This window comes from Castor canadensis, chromosome 7 (genome assembly GCF_047511655.1).
Source record: "Castor canadensis chromosome 7, mCasCan1.hap1v2, whole genome shotgun sequence".
NCBI lineage: Eukaryota > Metazoa > Chordata > Mammalia > Rodentia > Castoridae > Castor > Castor canadensis.
Window position 1 is genome coordinate 39441664 of NC_133392.1, and position 17713 is coordinate 39459376.

Consider the following 17713-nt stretch of genomic DNA (forward strand, 5'->3'; position numbering starts at 1 on the left):
GTGAAATGTTATTTAAAAGAGCTAAGGCAGAATGTGTATACTGAATTAATTAGGATGCTCAAGGAAAAGTGATAAAGTGATATTGGAAAAGTCAAAGTGAGTTAAAGTGCTATTAAAATATGAAAAGTCAAAATGATCTTGGGGGAATGTACTGTTTTAAGGAATTTTTAGGAGGCCTTAAGACAATTCTAAACCAAAAAACTAAAAATTGAGACATTTTAATGTACTCATATGATCTTGGACAAATTTAAATTTCTCCTAGGCTCTACTTTTTCCTCTATATAGAGGGTGAACAAATATATTTTTAGATGCTACAAACTATTTTTCTTTTGTTTGTGATTAGATACAACCATATGTAAGGTTGAAGAAACTTATCTCCTTAAATATTAAATAATATGGCTTTGTGGCCTCAGCATTATCTTCTATTCTTTCTCTGACTCAGTGGATTGTTTGTCTTGTCACAGGCAGAGGAGAGTCTCTCAACGTTGATGACAGTGAAGGAGCTGTGAACATTAGACCATTATTTAGGGGATTTTTTTTCAATGTATAGAAGGAAGAATATAGGCATAGTAAAATTAGATAAGCCTGGTTTTTGAATCATAATTACTACTCACCAGTTGATTGCAACTGTTTCCTTATCTGCAAAAATAGGGCTACTATGCATATTGAAGAATGAGACTATTATTCAGCACTCAGATCAATGCTTTTTTGAGGTTTTTGTTCCTTTTCTTCTTATTTATAATCCGTTAGGGCCTAACTAGAAAAGAAAATAGATTTGATTATTTTTTGGAGTCTTAAACTAAAGAAGTCACTGTTGGCTTCCAATAAAACCTTTAAACAAAATGGAATGAAGCAAGTCTCACAAATAATAAAAATCAGCCACTCCAACAGGGTTTGAATACCAAGGGGATTTTAGGCAATAGGTTTTAAATCAACGTACAACCCCAGAATACTTCTGCAGAACATTGTAACTGGTCATTTCTTTGCTTATGTACAAGACTTTCGGAATGTCTTGGAAAAATTAACCTTCATTTCAATATATTGGATTTTGAAGTCTGGATGTGAAGGTAGTCAGGGTGTATTTTCAGAGCTGATGGGCCTGTTTCTGGTGGCCTGGAGGGTTAGTCAGACAGGGTTTAAGTCCGCTGGAAGACGTTTGCTTGGAGTCCCCAGCTTGTCCTTGGTGTCAGGGCCATAAGGCATCCCTCCCTTCCCTTTTTTTCTTTCTGCCTGATCGTCCGAGCTCTTACTCCCACCCGACTTGGCTGCTTCTCCTTTTCCATCTTTGCTTTCTTCCCATAAGTGGTCAAAATGGGAAACGGAAGTATCTGTTTGTTGCTTGGTGTAGTGCTCTGAAAGGGTTTTTAATTAAAGGGGTGGGAAAATTCCCCAGACAAGGCTCTTCACTTTGGCACGAGTCCGAACCCGCACGGACCCCTAGTCCTCTTAAAAGACAAAAACCCCCTCCAGAGTGTCCTTTGCCACAGTGAGGAGGTTGGGGTGGGTTGGAGGGGTCTGAGTCTCCTGCTGCAAGGCGGGATCCCCGCGAAGGGGCTCAGGATCCCGGGAGGCGAGCGCAGCGCCACCCCCCAGCAAAGTGGGGAGGCGCGGCAGGAGCCGGGGAAGCCCGTGGTCCCGGAGCGCGCGGGGCGCGGGCAGCAGCCGGAGGCGGCGGCGGTGGCAGCGGCGGGGACGCGGCGCGGCTGCCGCAGGGGAGCGGCGGCGGCGGCGGCGGGCGCGAGGGGCGGGGCGCTCTCCGCAACTTGTGCCGCTGCCGCCCGGCGCTTTCTGCCGAGCCGAGCGCCGCTGCGGGGCTGCGGGGCTGCGGTGCGTCTAGCGGAGCCCGGCCCGTGAGCCCGCGCGTCCCGAGCATCTGTCGGATGCAGCGGGGCCTCCCGCAGGGAGTTCCCGCGCCGCCGCGCCCCCGCGTCACCCGCAGAGGCTTGGGGGGCCTGGGACGTGCGGGGCCGCGGGGCCGAGCCGGGCGCCCCCCAGCGGCCAGCGCGGGCGCCATGGCTGGGCCAGGCGGAGCGGAACCGGCGAGGTGAAGCCCCGGGGCCCGCAGCCGGAGCGCGTGGCGGGGGCGCCGGCTCCATGGGCAGCGGCACACAGCGACATGATGATGGACGTTAACAGCAGCGGCCGCCCGGACCTCTACGGCCACCTCCGCTCTTTCATCCTGCCAGAGGTGGGACGCGGGCTACCGGACCTGAGCCCCGACGGTGGCGCTGACCCGGTCGCCAGCTCCTGGACGACACACCTGCTGAGCGGGGCCCCCGAGGTGACGGCCAGCCCCGCGCCCACCTGGGACGCATCCCCGGACAATGTCTCGGGCTGCGGGGAGCAGATCAACTACGGCAGGGTAGAGAAAGTTGTGATCGGCTCCATCCTGACGCTCATCACGCTGCTGACGATCGCGGGCAACTGCCTGGTGGTGATCTCTGTGTGCTTCGTCAAGAAGCTCCGCCAGCCCTCCAACTACCTGATCGTGTCCCTGGCGCTGGCCGACCTCTCGGTGGCCGTGGCAGTCATGCCCTTCGTCAGCGTCACGGACCTTATCGGGGGCAAGTGGATCTTTGGCCACTTCTTCTGCAACGTCTTCATCGCCATGGACGTCATGTGCTGCACGGCCTCGATCATGACCCTGTGCGTGATCAGCATCGACAGGTAAGGGCCCGGCCGCCCCGTCCCGGGGTCCGGCTTGGGGAGGTGCTGGCAGCTCAGCCTGTGCGCAAGCCACACTTCACGGGCTGAGCTCAAAATACAACCCCACACGCATCAACCCTACACCAACCAGATAACTTCAATGACAGCATAGCCTATATACACTTCTGAAAGAAAACGCTGAGAAATGTTATGGTTTACTGTAGTGACGGCATTAGGACCAAAGTTAGAGTATTTTAAGCACTAGCGGTTCCACCAGGGGGTCCCTCAGCTTGGTTTTTAGAAGGAAGGGATTTGATGCTCTCTGGCTTGACAAACCTTTACTGTGAGCTGTAAAGAGGCATTTCTTGCTTTAAGAAATCAGTGAGAAAAAAAGCCACCTTGGCCCCGGATTGTAGGAGCTACCTCCTAGGCCAATGAAAGGTCCTCGGATGGTCCCAGAATTGGGGTCTCCGTGTCTTAAACATTGCACTTTTACGATTGCTAATTCTGAATCTCATTCTTGTGGAACTCTGTCGGTTTCATGCCAGCTTACTTACACCTTGTCTGAAAGGTTGGTTCTTGTCATTCTTCATATACCTTGGGAACCTGCTCCTGAGAACTCCAGTGGAGTAGTTGAATCAGAGGCTGTCAGGGGTGCCAGGGAAAATATTGCTGTTTTGGGTCTCATATTAGAGCAGGAGACCCTCGGGGTTTCTTTGGAGTCTAAGATGATGGGATTTTGAAATGGAGCTAGACTTTGGCCCTAAAAATATTAAGTAATTGAAAACCTGAGGTATGGTCTCAATGCTCTTTGACTGCAGAACAGCTCTGTCACTTCAGTATTTGCACTTGGAATTCTGCTGCTGTTTTAAACCCAGCACAGGACTAGTATCCTGTTGTGTTTAATGATATAGAGAAACAGTTGCTTATTTTCTTAGTGGACCTATAGAACCTTTTAGTAAGTAGACCTTTCAACATGAGAGAAATAATTGATGCCTCCACACCTAAAATGCCAGTGCCTCAGTGGATAGGCTAGCATGAAACTGAGATTTTCCTTTGTTTCCCTCTTTGAAAACACTGGTATTTGTGGTTTGTTGATATTTGAAATGTTCTGCTATTTTGCTGCTTGACCAAGGTTTATAATTATGACATAAAGGGAATGATAGGAAAGGGAATATTTTCAAGAAAAAGAAATACATTGCAGTTGCATTTAGTTAATGATTTTGATTTTTAAAGAATTGATCCTGCCATTTTAGATGTCATGACAGGAGCTTCTGACATCAAACAAAGAATTATTTTAAGAGTGGAGCACGAACTGCGTATGTGAGAATATTAGCACCAAACTTGGCAGCTGAAGTTCTGAATTACTGTAGTTAAGAATGACAAAAACATACGCATTTACAGTCTGGCTGTGGCAACAGGAATTAGGAGAGTGCACTCAATATACATAATAAGTATATACATGAATTAAAAGTACAGAAATCTAACTGTTCAGCCAACAAAAATGGTGCTACTTGCATGAATGGAATCCTTGTATGGAACTTAGTGTATTAAAACAAATAACAACTTATGCTGCAAGTAATGCATTTGTAATCTTTTTTTTCATTTCATAATTGATAAATGATAAATAAGTAGCACATTGTGCTAACTTCTGTCCTAAGACACCCAGTGCTTCTGTTCCTGTGGGCACATTCAGGTTTGACTGAGACCCTGTTCTTTCTGTGTTTGAGCTAAAGACGTTCTTCCCTCAGTATGCACCTGTGATCAGCACCAGCAGGAGTGTCCTGAATAGAGTGCAGAGGTTAATTCTTCTTGGCAAGAGCTTCTAATGTCTTCATTAACTACATCCTTATGATCATCATAAATTATGGTAATATAAACCTATATTTTCTCCTTTTTTTTCTCCATGAGAATTGCCCCATTGGTGAATTTTGCCTAAAAATAATTTTAGAAGATGAGCATAGTATTTCTTTAGGTAGAATGAAAAATTGATAAAATTGGAAGAAGCATTGATTTTCTTCTATGAACACACAAAACTTGAAAATGAGATAAAGGAAAATGCATTTACTATTTAATATGTATTATTTTTGAAAAGAGTATTGTCTTCAGTTCTAATGTAGAACATGCCAGATGATATAAATATGTTAGGAAAATATTAAACAATTTAATCTTCATTCATTCCCTTAATCATTCCCTCTTGAATACCTAATATTGGTTACACTGTACTTTGTGTAGCATAATCAGATGAATAACAGTATTCCAACTTTTGAGCTTATGGTGCTATATCGCAGGAATTTGGATGTTTGTTGGGTATTTAACCTGGCCAAAATAAAATCTCTGATTTATCTTTTTTTAATTTTATTTTATTGTGAATTAGCATACATTAATAATATGAGGGGATTTCATTGTGATAATTTCAAACATGCATGCAGTGTACTTTGAACAACTTTATTCCCTCCATTATATTCCTATTACCCCTCTTGTCTCCCCTTTTCAAACACGTTTGGTGGGTTTCATTATGTGGTCTTCATACATTATGTATCATGATATAGATATATATATATATAATATCACATGTACTGTACTTTGGTCCTCCTATCCTCCAATACCCTTTCCTCTCCTTCTCTCCCTCCCACTGACTCTCCCCAGACAGTCTCCCTTTTACATTTATGTCCCATTATTATTATCATCATCATTATTTTATGGTATATATAATATATTATATATAGTATTTTCTTTATCCATTTATGGTTGTTGGGCACCTCAGCTCTTCCCACAGTTTGGCTATTGTGAACAGAGCTGCAGTAAACATGAGTATGTAGGTATCTCTTATGTATATTGATTTACACTCCTTTAGATATATGCCCCAAAGTTGTATGGTGGAGTCATAAGGTAGGTTTAGTTTTAGTTTTTTGAAGAACTGATTTCCATAGTGTTTGCACCACCAACAATGTATGAGGGTTCCTTTGCCCCACCATCTTTGCCAGCATTTATTGTTTGTTCTCTTGATGATTGCCAGTCTGATTGGGTGAGATGAAATCTTAGTGTAGTTTTGATTTGCATTTCCTTTATAGCTGAGGATGCTGAATATTTCTTCATGTACTAATTAACCATTTGTGGACTGGAAGTGTGGTTCAAGTGGTAGAGCACCTGCTTTGCAAACATGAAGCCCTAAGTTCAAACCCCAGTGCCACCAAATAAAAAGAAAAAAAATTAATATGTTCCAGTCCAAAGCAGGGTATATGATGGTGGTATAAATGATCAACTCTGTATACCTTAGCTAGGTTGAAATTAATTCTGAACTAATTAACCATTTGTATTTCTTCTGAGAATTGTTCAATTTGTTTGCTCAATTATTAATTGGATTATTCTCTTTATTTTTTGAACTCTTTATGTATTTTGGATATTAATCCTTTATCCATTGAATAGCTGGCAAAGATTTTCTGCCACTCTGTGTGTTGTCTCTTGAGTTTGGTAATTGTTTCCTTTTTTTTTTTTCTTTTGTGGTATTGGGGTTTGAACTCAGGGTCTACACCTGGAGCTACTCCACCAGCCCTATTTTGTGATTTTTTTTTGAGATAGGGTCTTGTGAACTGTATTTTCCCAGGCTGGCTTTGAACTACAATCCTCCTGATCTCTGCATGCTGTGTAGCTAGGATTACAGGTGTGAACCACCAGTGCTAGGCAATTGTTTCTTTTGATGTACAATTCCCACTTGTTCATTCTTGCTCTTATTTCCTGGGTAATTGGAGTCCTATTCAGAACATAGTTGCCCATGCCTGTATTTTCCAGGGTTTTCACTATCTTTTCCTGTAGTATTTTCAATGCTTCAGGTCTTAATTATGATCTTTGATCCACTTGGAGTTGATTTTTGTACAGGGTGAGAGATAGGGGTCTTTCAGTCTTCTGCATGTGGATAGCCAGTTTCCCAGAACCATTTGTTGAAGAGGCTGTTTCTTCTCCAGTGTATATTTTTGGCTCCTCTATCAAAGATTAGATCACCATAGCTGTGTGGTTTTATTTCTGGGTCATCTATTCTGTTGGTCTTTATGTCTGTTTTTGTGCCAGTGCCATGCTGCTTATGTTACTATGGCTCTGTAATATAATTTGAAGTCTGGTATTGTGATACCTCCAGTGTTGCTCTTTTTTTGCTTAGGACTAATTTTGCTATTTGGGATCTTTTATGCTTATTTATGAATTTTAGTGTGGATATTTTTGTTTCGGAGAATGACATTGGGTTTTGATGGGCATTGCATTGAATCTGTAGATTGTTTTTTGGTAGTGTAGCCATTTTCACGATATTAATTCTGCCAATTCATGAACATGTGAGGTGTTTCCATTTTCTGGTGTCTTTGTTTTTTCTTCTTTAAGATTTTTTATTTGTAAAGATCTTTCACCTCAGTGGTTAAGTTTATACGTACGCTATTGTGGATGGGATTGTTTCTTTCTCAGCCTTTTCATTGTTGGTATGCAGAAAAGCTACTGATTTTTGTATGTTAATTTTATATCCTGCTACATTGCCAAAAGTGTCTCTGATTTTTCTTAACCATGCCCTACCATACCAGTATACTTTCCTGGCCTTTTCAAATGTAAAGCCATGTTGTTCTTCAAAGGCTTCAAGATTCCTATTCCCTACCTTTTACAGGGAACAGCTCAAATCCTTTGAAAAAGTAGCAACCATTCAGTTTTTAGCTTACTAATGTTCATTCACTTTTATTGTTCTGTTGTATTCCATTGTATAATTATGCTATAATTTATCAATGTACCTGTAGATGGATATTTTGAGTTTTTGGCTATTATGAAACATTTATTGCAGTACAAGTAACTTTATAGACCTGTTTAAATTTCTTTTAGGTAAATCAAAAGCTGGGTAGTAAGGTATGGTGGAGCATTTTAATGCTTTTGGTGTTATTGTTGTCATGCGTTTTAACTCTAAAGACTTATGAGTTTAAAACCCATTTTTATTGTTGTTTAAAACAATGAATATTTATGTTTGCCAACATGTATACTTTTCCCACTGATTTTAACTTTTTTTCCTTATTACCAGGCTTTTATCTAGGATCATTTTCCTCTGCTCAATTAAACTTCCATTAGCATTTTTAGGAGAATGTTTGGTGGTGACAAATCCTGTCAGTTTTTCCTTTTCTGAAACTGTCTTAATTTTTACCTTCATTTTTGAATGTTTTTACAGAGTATGGAATTTTGTATTTATAATTTTCCCTTCTGCACTTAAAAACACTGTGCCAGGCGCTGGTGGCTCATGCCTGCAATCCTAGCTACTCAGGAGGCAGAGCTCAGGAGGATCACAGTTGGAAACCAGCCTAGGCAAATAGGTAGCAAGACCCTATCTTGAAGAACCCTTCACAAAAATAGGGCTGATGGAGTGGCCCACAAAAAAAAAACAAGCACTGTTCCATTGTCTTCAGACTTCCATAATTTTTGTGGAAAAATCATCCATAAGTTAAAATTATTACTATTCCTTTGATGGTAACATGTATTTTGTTTTTTGAGACAGGGTCTCTTTATTTTGCTTAGGCTGGCCTTGGACTCACAATCTTCCTACCTCTGCCTCCCCAGTACTGGGATTACAGATGTGTCCCACTATGTCTGGCTGGGTTTTCTCTTTTTTAATCAGTTTTACTGTGATGCCCCTCAGTCTGGCAAAATTGATTTTTTTGGTTGTTTATTTATTGTGAACCCTGCTCAGGGTTCCTAGTAATTTTTGTATTAGTGTGTTAATATCTTTAATCAGTTTGCTCTTATCTCTTCACTGTTTCATACTTTCTCTTCTGTGCCTTCTAATATACATATATTTTACTCCTTTTTATGTACCACATATTTCTCTTATACTCTTTTCTATATTTCTCATTTTTCCTGGTACTTCAGTTTTGAACAATTATGACTTGCTTTCTAATTTATTAATCATTTCTTCTGCTATGTCTAATCTGTTGTTCAACCTTTTAAAAATGTATTGAGTTCATACTTTCAGTAATTATAATTTATGGTTCTTGATCCTTTTTCATTAGTTCTAATTTCCTGGCAAAATTCTGTACTTTTTCATGTGATGTCTCCAACTTTTAATTTAAAAAAATGAGCATAAATTAATTGTACAAAAGGTTAGATTGTGTTATCTACCCATATATATAATATGCCTTGATCACATTTGCCCAATCTATATTACTCTTTCTTAACACTCTCACCCAGTGTCTCCATATTGTTATAATTTTAGCATATTAATTATAGTTAGATTCTTTGTCTACTAACTCTAAAATCTGAGTCACTTCTAGTTTCTTTGTGTGATCGGTTCCTCCCTCCCCTATCTGGGTTTTTGGTCTGTGTCTTGGCGTGTCTGGTAAATTTTGACTGTGTATTCATCATTTATATGAAAAATGTAGATATTATGGATGATATTTTCTTCCAGAGAAATAGCTGCTAGGCAGTCATAATGGGGTATTGATGATTTTAATCCAGTTAGGGACTGAAATGTTCCCATGTAAGCCATGTTTTACTTCTGATAAAGCTCTGCCCCTGGCAGAAACCACTTTCTAGGATGTCGACTGGGACTTCAGCTAAGAGCCTGGGGTATTCTCAGTGACTTCTCCCTGTGGCTAGTACAGAACTCTAATTTTTCTCTCTTCAGAACTGTGACACTGTCAAAACTCCCACTGAAAACTTTTGACTGAGAGCTCTCTTCAAGGCTTCTTAGACTCCTGCCGTACACAGTATGAGAGTTCAGCAAATGTCCTGAGGGGAACACCAGCCAAGTGCTGGGCTTAGTTTTCTTTTCCTCCCTTCTCACTAGGATCTTGGCCTCCTAGGTCCTAATTTATGTCTTTCTAGTCCCAAAAGACTGCCAAAACCCCTTCTGGTGTTTTTGCCTCTTAATAACAAATCTCGGCTGAGGCTTTCTGCTCTTTACCCCTGACCCAGTTTTGGCAAATGACCCAAGGGAAAGAGTGGCTGTGGAGTTTTTGCTTACTTTTCTGTCTTCTCTAGGATTTTGTCCCCTAAAGTCCTAGTTGTATCAACAACTCTATGATGCCTATAAGTAGATGTGTGTGTGTATGTGTGTGTGTGTGTGTGTGTGTGTGTGTGTTAGTCCTTTAGTTGTTTCCAACTGAAGTATTGGTCTGAAGCATAAGTAGCCTTGTTATAGCTAGAAGTGAATTGTGTATGAAGTATTTTAAATACACACAAAAATCAGTGAATGCTGGTGGCTGATACCTATAATCCTAGTTATTTGGAGGTTGAGATTGGGAGGATCAAGGTACAAGGCAGCCTGGGCAAATAGTTTACCAGACTACACCTCAACCAACAGCTGGACACAGTGGCATGCACCTGTCATCCCAAGTGATACAGGAGGCTGAGATTGGGAGGATCTTGGTTTTAGTGCAGCCTGAACAAAAAAATACATATGATCCCATCTCAAAGGGAAGAAGCTGGGTGTGGTGGTGTGTGCCTGTCATCCAGCAAGAGCAGGAAGCATAAATTAGAGGATGTTGGTCCAGGCAGGCCTGGGTAAAGACCCTATCTCCAAAGTAACCGAGCAAAAGGGGCTGGATGTGTGGCTTAAGGTGTAGAGCATCTGACTAACACATATATGTATATATATATAAGGTAAACTTCCTGCTTAAAGCCTTACATTTCACTTTGGATAAAATTTAAACTCTGTAGGATAGCTTGATTTGTCCCTGTTGTGTTCCTCACATATCATAGTACAGTGTGTCTTGCTGTCCACATTTTTGTCCTAATCAAATTGATTATAATCCCAGCCTCCTGACTACTGAGTTATAGGTTTGTACCACAATGCCTAGCAGTAGATGATTTTACGATTCCAAGTTGGAAACCTTAAAAATGTTTAACCTTGAAGATTAGCAACAATTAAAATATCTGAAAAATACTAAATGTTGGCAAGTAGGGAACTTTCCTACTTATAGTGGGATTGTAAATTAGTGAACCACTCTGAAAATAGTTTGGTGTTGTCATGTATTGTTGAGGACAGTTATACCCCATGCTCCTGTTATTTTATTACTAGGTATGTATCAGAGACTCCTGTCCACCAAAAACCTTTTATAAGAATATTTATAACATTCAACAACTTGAAACCCTAAAACTTGGAGTAATGCATATATGTATCAATAATACTGTGGCTAAATAAATTGTAGTATATTTGTACTCTAGAATAACTATTCTAGACTGACTTTCAAACTTGAGTATACATATAAACTATCTGGAAACATTTTCCTTTTCTTTTTTTTATGGTATTAGGGTTTGAACTCAGGGCCTTCACTTTGGGCCACTCCACCAGACCTTTTTTGTGAAGGGTGTTTTTGAGATAGGGTCTCCCCAACTATTTGCCTGTGTTGGTTTCAACCCGCAATCCTCCTGATCTCTGCTTCCTGAGTAGCTAGGATTACAGGCGTGAGCCACAGGCGACTGGCTTGGAAATCTTATTAAACTATGAATTACTGATTAACTTAAATCAAGTCCAGATGCCATATCATTGCATCAATAAATACTTTGGGGTCACAGACACAACCCTGAGCAGAAGGAGCAAAGTATAGAAGAATACATACATGTGATCCTACTCATATAAAAAGTTTAAGTAACAAAGAACATTGTTTAGGGAAGTACATAAGTGGAAATATAAAGAAAATGAAATGTAGGTCATGGGAATGGGGACAGTGGTTACTTTATGTGGGAAGGAGATTGTGGTTAGAGACACATGCTTTTGAGATTGTGTGATGCTATTTATTGATTGGATTGGTAATCACATGTGGGCTTACTTTGAAAATTATTGTAAAGCATCTATGTATATTTTAGGCGCTTCCCAACACAAGCACTTTCTTTTATAGTAAAAAGAGACAAAAGTATTTATTTGATGACCCCTAAGTGTTTCTGGATCTATATCAGATGTATGATCGAATCTGAGCAGATGCAGTTATTGTTTAACTGCCATCAGCAGTCATTTGTGTTTAGCTTCATATATGAGGACAGGGGTTATCTTTGGGTTGTTCACAGTTACAGGAACTCACCTGGCTCATTTCCAAGAGCCATAATGTTTAGTTCTGATTGGTATCTGGCTGAAGTCTTGCTTCCTTGCCAGGTACTATGACTCATTCCCTTCCATGATCTTGAGTTCTGCTGTTGGCTTTAATTCTGCTGTGATCAGCAGTGCACGGGCATTCTGCTTCTCCAGATTTCCTTTCTCTTCGAAGGAAGTCATCTTTGTTCATCTCTAAAATTAATTTGCAGCTTGTAGATATGTTTTTAAGAATTGGCCGAATTCTTTGCTAGCTTTGCTAAGGGAAAGTGAGATGGAGGAGAAGAAACAAGTCTTCTGTCCTTTTCTTTTGGGGAATAACACTTCCCACAAACAACTTTAATTTTCTTCTTTTGTTAACTAACGAGAAGTAACACCTCAGGGGAGAAATGGTAACAGCTAATAGACATTTAATGCTTTATTGTTCACAGACCAAAAACTTCCTTTGATTCTCCCTACAGCATTGTCAAGTGAGAAATATACTCACACGCTGTAGCAGCAACTTAGACTCACAGAGAAGTGACTTGTCTAAGGACATACAGTTTATATAGGCGGAACTGTGTTCAAAACTATTCAAGAACTATGCATTTATGTATATGTATGTATGTATTTAAGGAACATAATAAAAGTTGAGACATGGGCCATGATAGAGATAAATTCTTAAAAGAAATGCAGAATTGACTGGCGATAAAAAGGTCAGAAAGTAGTCCAGCAAGGGAAGAAGAGCTGTGGCAAGTGCTTATGCAGAGAATCAGTGCATGAGTGAGTTCAGAAAGAGGGAGCAGGAGGCCTTTTGAGTGAGGGAATCACATTGGAGAAGACAGAGTCAAAAAGACTTCACCCTTTGCAGCAGATACAGCTGTTGTCTACCCCAACCTCCACTCTCACCTTCTTACTTAGTTATGGGAATTCCTGATTTTGACTGGGGCTATAGGTGCTGAGAATAAAGTATACATTTCCTAGTTTCCCTTGATGCTTGGTGTGGCCGTGTTACTAAATTTTGTTCAAGCGATATCAGTAGAGATACTATGTTTTGGTTTTCTGGGAACTTCCTTCAAGAAGTTGAGTGCCCTTTTCTTTTTTTGTCCTTTTACCTAGCCTTGTTGCCTGCAATATGAGCAGGTAGCTAGAACTCTGGCCATACTGGTCAAGATGGATAACAAGGGTCATACTTGGGAAGAAAAAGCAGTTCACTGGAAGGGTAGCCTAGATCGTGGAGGATGGATTTCGGGAATCCTGAATTTTTACAACTATTGAACAGACACCATTGTGTTGTTTATATATGCACCTGAACTCAATCCCAACTATTGAACTTAAGTACTGGCTTCTTCCCCCACTTGGTTGTGTTTCTTACAAATGAGGCAGGCACTCTACCTCTTGAGCTACTGTGCCATCCCTTTTTGTACTGGTATTTTTGAAACAGGGTCTTGCTTTATGCCTGCACTGGCCTAGACCATAATCCATCTATTTAGGCTTCCCACAACAGGAGCATGCCACTATGCCCAGCCATCAGTTGAGATCAGGTTTTGCAAACTTGGGCTGTCCTCAAATAGCAATCCTCCAAATCTCAGATTCCCCAGTAGCTAGGATTACAGGCTTGAGAAACCATGTCTCACCATGTTTTGAGTGTGTTTTTGCTAGTTAAGTTCCTAGATACTTAACACATGTATTTCATTGAATCTTCCCAACATATTTGGATGGGTATTTATTGAGTGTCTATTATTGAGTGTCTCTGATGATCAAAAGTGAACATGACATATATGAACCCTAATCCCATTCCATAGGGGAGGAAGCTGAGGAAACTCACATACATTACATGTGGCATGAACAGTGTCTAACTCCAAAGCCCATTAGTGTTCCATTACATCATTGTAGCCATTGCCTGCCATGCAAGGAGGATATTATTAGGATAAGCATTCTAAGTTATCGTTTGACTCCAGTCCCTTATAGTTTTAATCTGACCAACCTTCCCATAGATACCCTCCTTCTCAATACTACATTAGAATAGAATTGATGTTCTTCCCCTAAACATTTTCCTCTTCCAAAGTTCCCATCCCAATAGTGGCATCAGTTTGCACCTATGTGCTTTTCTAGATATTTGAGTGTCATTTTTCAAACTTTCCACCAAAGCAACTCACTCTCACTAACAAGTTACTAACTCCTGATGATTGTTTTTCCACTTCCCCCAACTCAACCCAAGTCCCTGTTGTCTTTCAGTAGGATCACTCTATATCCTCAGGCCCCATTAATGTAGAGTACAAAACTCTGGCTACATATTAGAATCACCTGAGCATTTAAAAAAGTACCTATACTTGGGGACCTTCTGTTCAGATGTCATTTTAATAGGCATGGGCATCAATATGTTTGAAAATATCATACCCTCCAGGTGATTTTAATGTGTATCCAGAGGAGAATCCTAGAGTTATCATTAAAACATGAAAATGCGATTATAACCACAGTTCATGAACTTATCTGCACATTAGAATCAGCTAGGACAACCTCCCCTCCCCCAAATTCCAAAGCCCTGTATGTACCCAAGACCAATTAATTCAGAGTCTGGGGGAGATACACATGTATTCAGGGCCCTGAGTTTGATCTCCAGCATTGCAAATATTTTCAGTGCAGTGCTAGAGATTGAACTTGGGGCCTTGCACATCATAGATAAGCCCTCTACCATTGAACAACACTCACAGAACTCATGCAGTCATATTTTTGAGGTTCCCTAGTCATTCAGATGAGTTTGGGTAGTGTTGGATTATGTCACTCTTCTATGTCACACTGTTGGAATAAGATCCTAAATCTTTAATGTGATCCAGAAAGATCGATGTTCTAACCTCTGATCATCTCAGGAGCTGTCACATGTTTTTCTTTCATAAGGGACTAGACAATAAATATTTCAGGCTCATGGATCACATAATATTTGTTGCAACTCCTCAACTCTTCCATTGTGACATAAAAACAAGTATAGGTAATATATCCATATGTGAGTAAGGCTGTGTCCTAATAAATATTTATGAATTCTGAAATTTGGAGTTCATAAAATTTTACCACATTATCAAATAATACTCTTCTTTTAATTTTTTTCTACTACTTAAAAATACACAAGCCATCTTTAACTCAGGGATTAAATAAAAAAGATTTGACCCTGTTGACCCTGTTGATGTTTTCCAACTTCTACTTTAGATTTAGCTCTCTCTTTTACTTTCTTATAATCTCGTTCTCCTATCTACCAGTCAACCTGTCTGCTTCCTCTCATTTCTCTTGTATTTTGGCAACTGTGATTTTTCAGATCCTTGATATTTTGATATTCAGGGCCTTCAAGTCTCTTCATTCCTCTCCTCCCCTGCCCCAAACACTATTTTATTTCTTTGGCTAGTTAATTACTATCACTCTTCAAGCAGGTCCTCCATTAAATATCAGTGTCTCATGGAAGGATTCCTAGAATCCCAAGACTAATACATCCTGCACTTTTTCTTCCAGCAGTCACTCCAATTTGTAATTAACAGTTTGTGAAATTAACTGTAATGCATTCATGATTGTGGGATCATCTGTACAATCTGCATAGCAGGTCCTGGCTTGTCTTGTTGGAGGATTATATTCCTCGGTCCCACCTGATACTATGCCAGGCCATATTTTATGAATGGAACCCATTTCCATAGATTGCTACCAATGCCTGAACATGCAGCACAATTCCTGGTTTTTGGTTGGATGACTTAAAAAGAACAGCAGAATACTTGGCATGTAGTAGGGATTCAGTTTGTCTTTGTATATCAATCATAGGAGGAAGGAAGAGAACGAAGAAAAAAAAGGAAGAAATGGTGCCTCTAATCCCCAAATCCATACATTAGTCCTTAACTTCTTATTATCCAGGTTCCTACAAAACATTCTTCTTGGTGATAGTAGAGAAGTGTACTTGGGAAAGCAAATTAGAACTAGAAGATTGGTGAAAACAGAAGCAAGGTGTAGGTAGTGGGAAAAACCCAGGATGGTCCAATCAAGGCATTGTAAACTGGTGAGCTCCTTGCTGCTTTCCACAAATGTGCAAAACACTGACATTAGCAGTGAAGTGAAAGCTTTAGCAGCTTAGAGCCAGGAATCGACTGTTACCATCATTGCTGTTTCATGGAGCAGATTGAAAATTGCAGGCAAAATTAAATTAAAATCTTAGCGCTTTTTTCTTTCAGTAAATAAACACATTTTTGATGAAGCTCATGCATCCCAGAAGGAAAGTCATAGGTATCAGGTATGAAAGCAATACTCAAGTAGGGAACCATAACTAGCAGGAGTGATACCACTTACTGACTGAATACTGTTGCTAGGCCCACTGCCATGGGTTTTACATGATTCATTTCATTTAAACCTCTTGATGACTCTGTGACTACTCTCACCCCTGCAGGGTAAGATCAGGAGGCTGATAGAGGTTAACTAGCTCACTTAGGGAGTCACAGGAAGAAAGAAGCAGAATCAGATTTGACTGGGGTTGGATGCTGTGATTTCAGATCTTTTGCGGTTTTTTGGTACCTGCTTTATGAACCCTGTCAAGCACGTAGCATTTTCTCTTGCCTTATAGAGAAGATGCTGATGTTAATAATAGTTATTATTATAATATTAGTATAATTGCACAGACTTATCTAAAGCCCTTTGGGCCAGATATGTTTCAGAATTCAGAACTTTTGGGATCTTAGAAATGTAATTCAATGTATGTGTATCACATTGCATCTGGTGATGGCTAATTTTAGGTGCCAATTTGATTATATTAAGGAATATCTACATAGCTATAGAGCATTTTTCTACATGTATCTGTGAGGTGTTTCTGGAAGATACTGGCATTTGAATTTGGGCTGAGTATGGAAGCGCTGTCCTCACCCAACATAGAAACAAATTCTCTACTCTTTTTCTATCTCTTGGAGCTGGACCACCCTTCTTTTCCTGTCCTGGAACACAAAAACTCCATTTTCCCTGGCCATTGGACTCTGGGATATGCACCAGTGGTCCCAGGGTACTCAGGCCTTTGACCTTGGATAGAGATCACACCATTGGCTTCCCTGGTTCTGAGGCATTGGACTTGAATTGAGCCACACTACCAGCTTCTCTGGTTCTCCAGTTTCCAGATATCTATTGTGAGACATCTTGGTCTCCCAAACTGCATGAGCCAATTCCCATAATAAATTCCATCTTCCATCTTCTTAATCTCTCCCTCTTTCTCTCTCTCCCTTCCTTTCTCCCTCCTTTTCTTCTTCCTTCTCTCCATACCTCCTTCCTCTATGGGTTTGTCTCTCTGGAGAATCCTAATTAATACAGATTTTGGTACTGGGATTTGATCTACAGGAGCATAATTTTAAGGATGAATGTCTTTCATCAGTTTTAGAGTTTCTGGAATTGGCTCTCTAATCTCATTAGAATTAAAAGTGCTAAGGACTCTACTTCCAGTAGCATAGACAATAGTCCTTGACAGATAACAGGCTGTTTGGTGCCTTGATCTTAAACTTCCCAGCCTCCACAACTGTGAAAAAATAAATTTCTATTGTTTATAAATCATTCAACCTGTGCAATTTTGTTAATAGCACAAATAGACTAAGAGACACCTCTACTAGGGTCTGGGCTGCATCCTATAATAAAAATTTTGCATTTGTTGGAGAAAATAGACTATAAAATAGTCATATCAGTTCAAGTTAAGTTTTGCTGCCAGACAAGTTTGCCACCAGCTTGATAGGCAAAATCATGGACCCTCCAAATGTCTACATCCCAATTTAATGAACTTGTAAATATATTACTTTACATGGCAAAGAGAGGGAGAGTGAAGTTAGCTGGAGGAATTAAGATTGCTGACTTTAAGACAGTCTCTCCTGCACCTAATATAATCACAAGTGTCTTTAAAAGTGAAAGAGGAGGCAAAACATCCAGAGAAGGAGAGGCAACAATCAATGTAGAGGTTGGAGTGATGTGATAGAGAGAGATCCAGTCCACCACTGCTGGCTTTGAAGATGGAAGAGGGCCATTTGCCAAGGAATGGGAGTAGTTTCT

General features: G+C 40.3%; 1 protein-coding gene across 2 annotated transcripts in view; it reads left to right on the forward strand.

Annotated features, from left to right (window-relative positions):
- The first annotated feature begins 2017 nt into the window (after positions 1 to 2017).
- Htr7 (5-hydroxytryptamine receptor 7) overlaps positions 2018 to 17713 on the forward strand; it is an 80660-nt gene continuing 64964 nt past the window's right edge. For both annotated transcript variants that reach the window (XM_020184949.2, XM_020184948.2), the window contains exon 1: positions 2018 to 2667. In XM_020184949.2, coding sequence (XP_020040538.1) covers positions 2117 to 2667 — 551 coding nt within the window. In that variant the 5' untranslated portion in view covers positions 2018 to 2116. The remainder of the gene's footprint in view (positions 2668 to 17713) is intronic.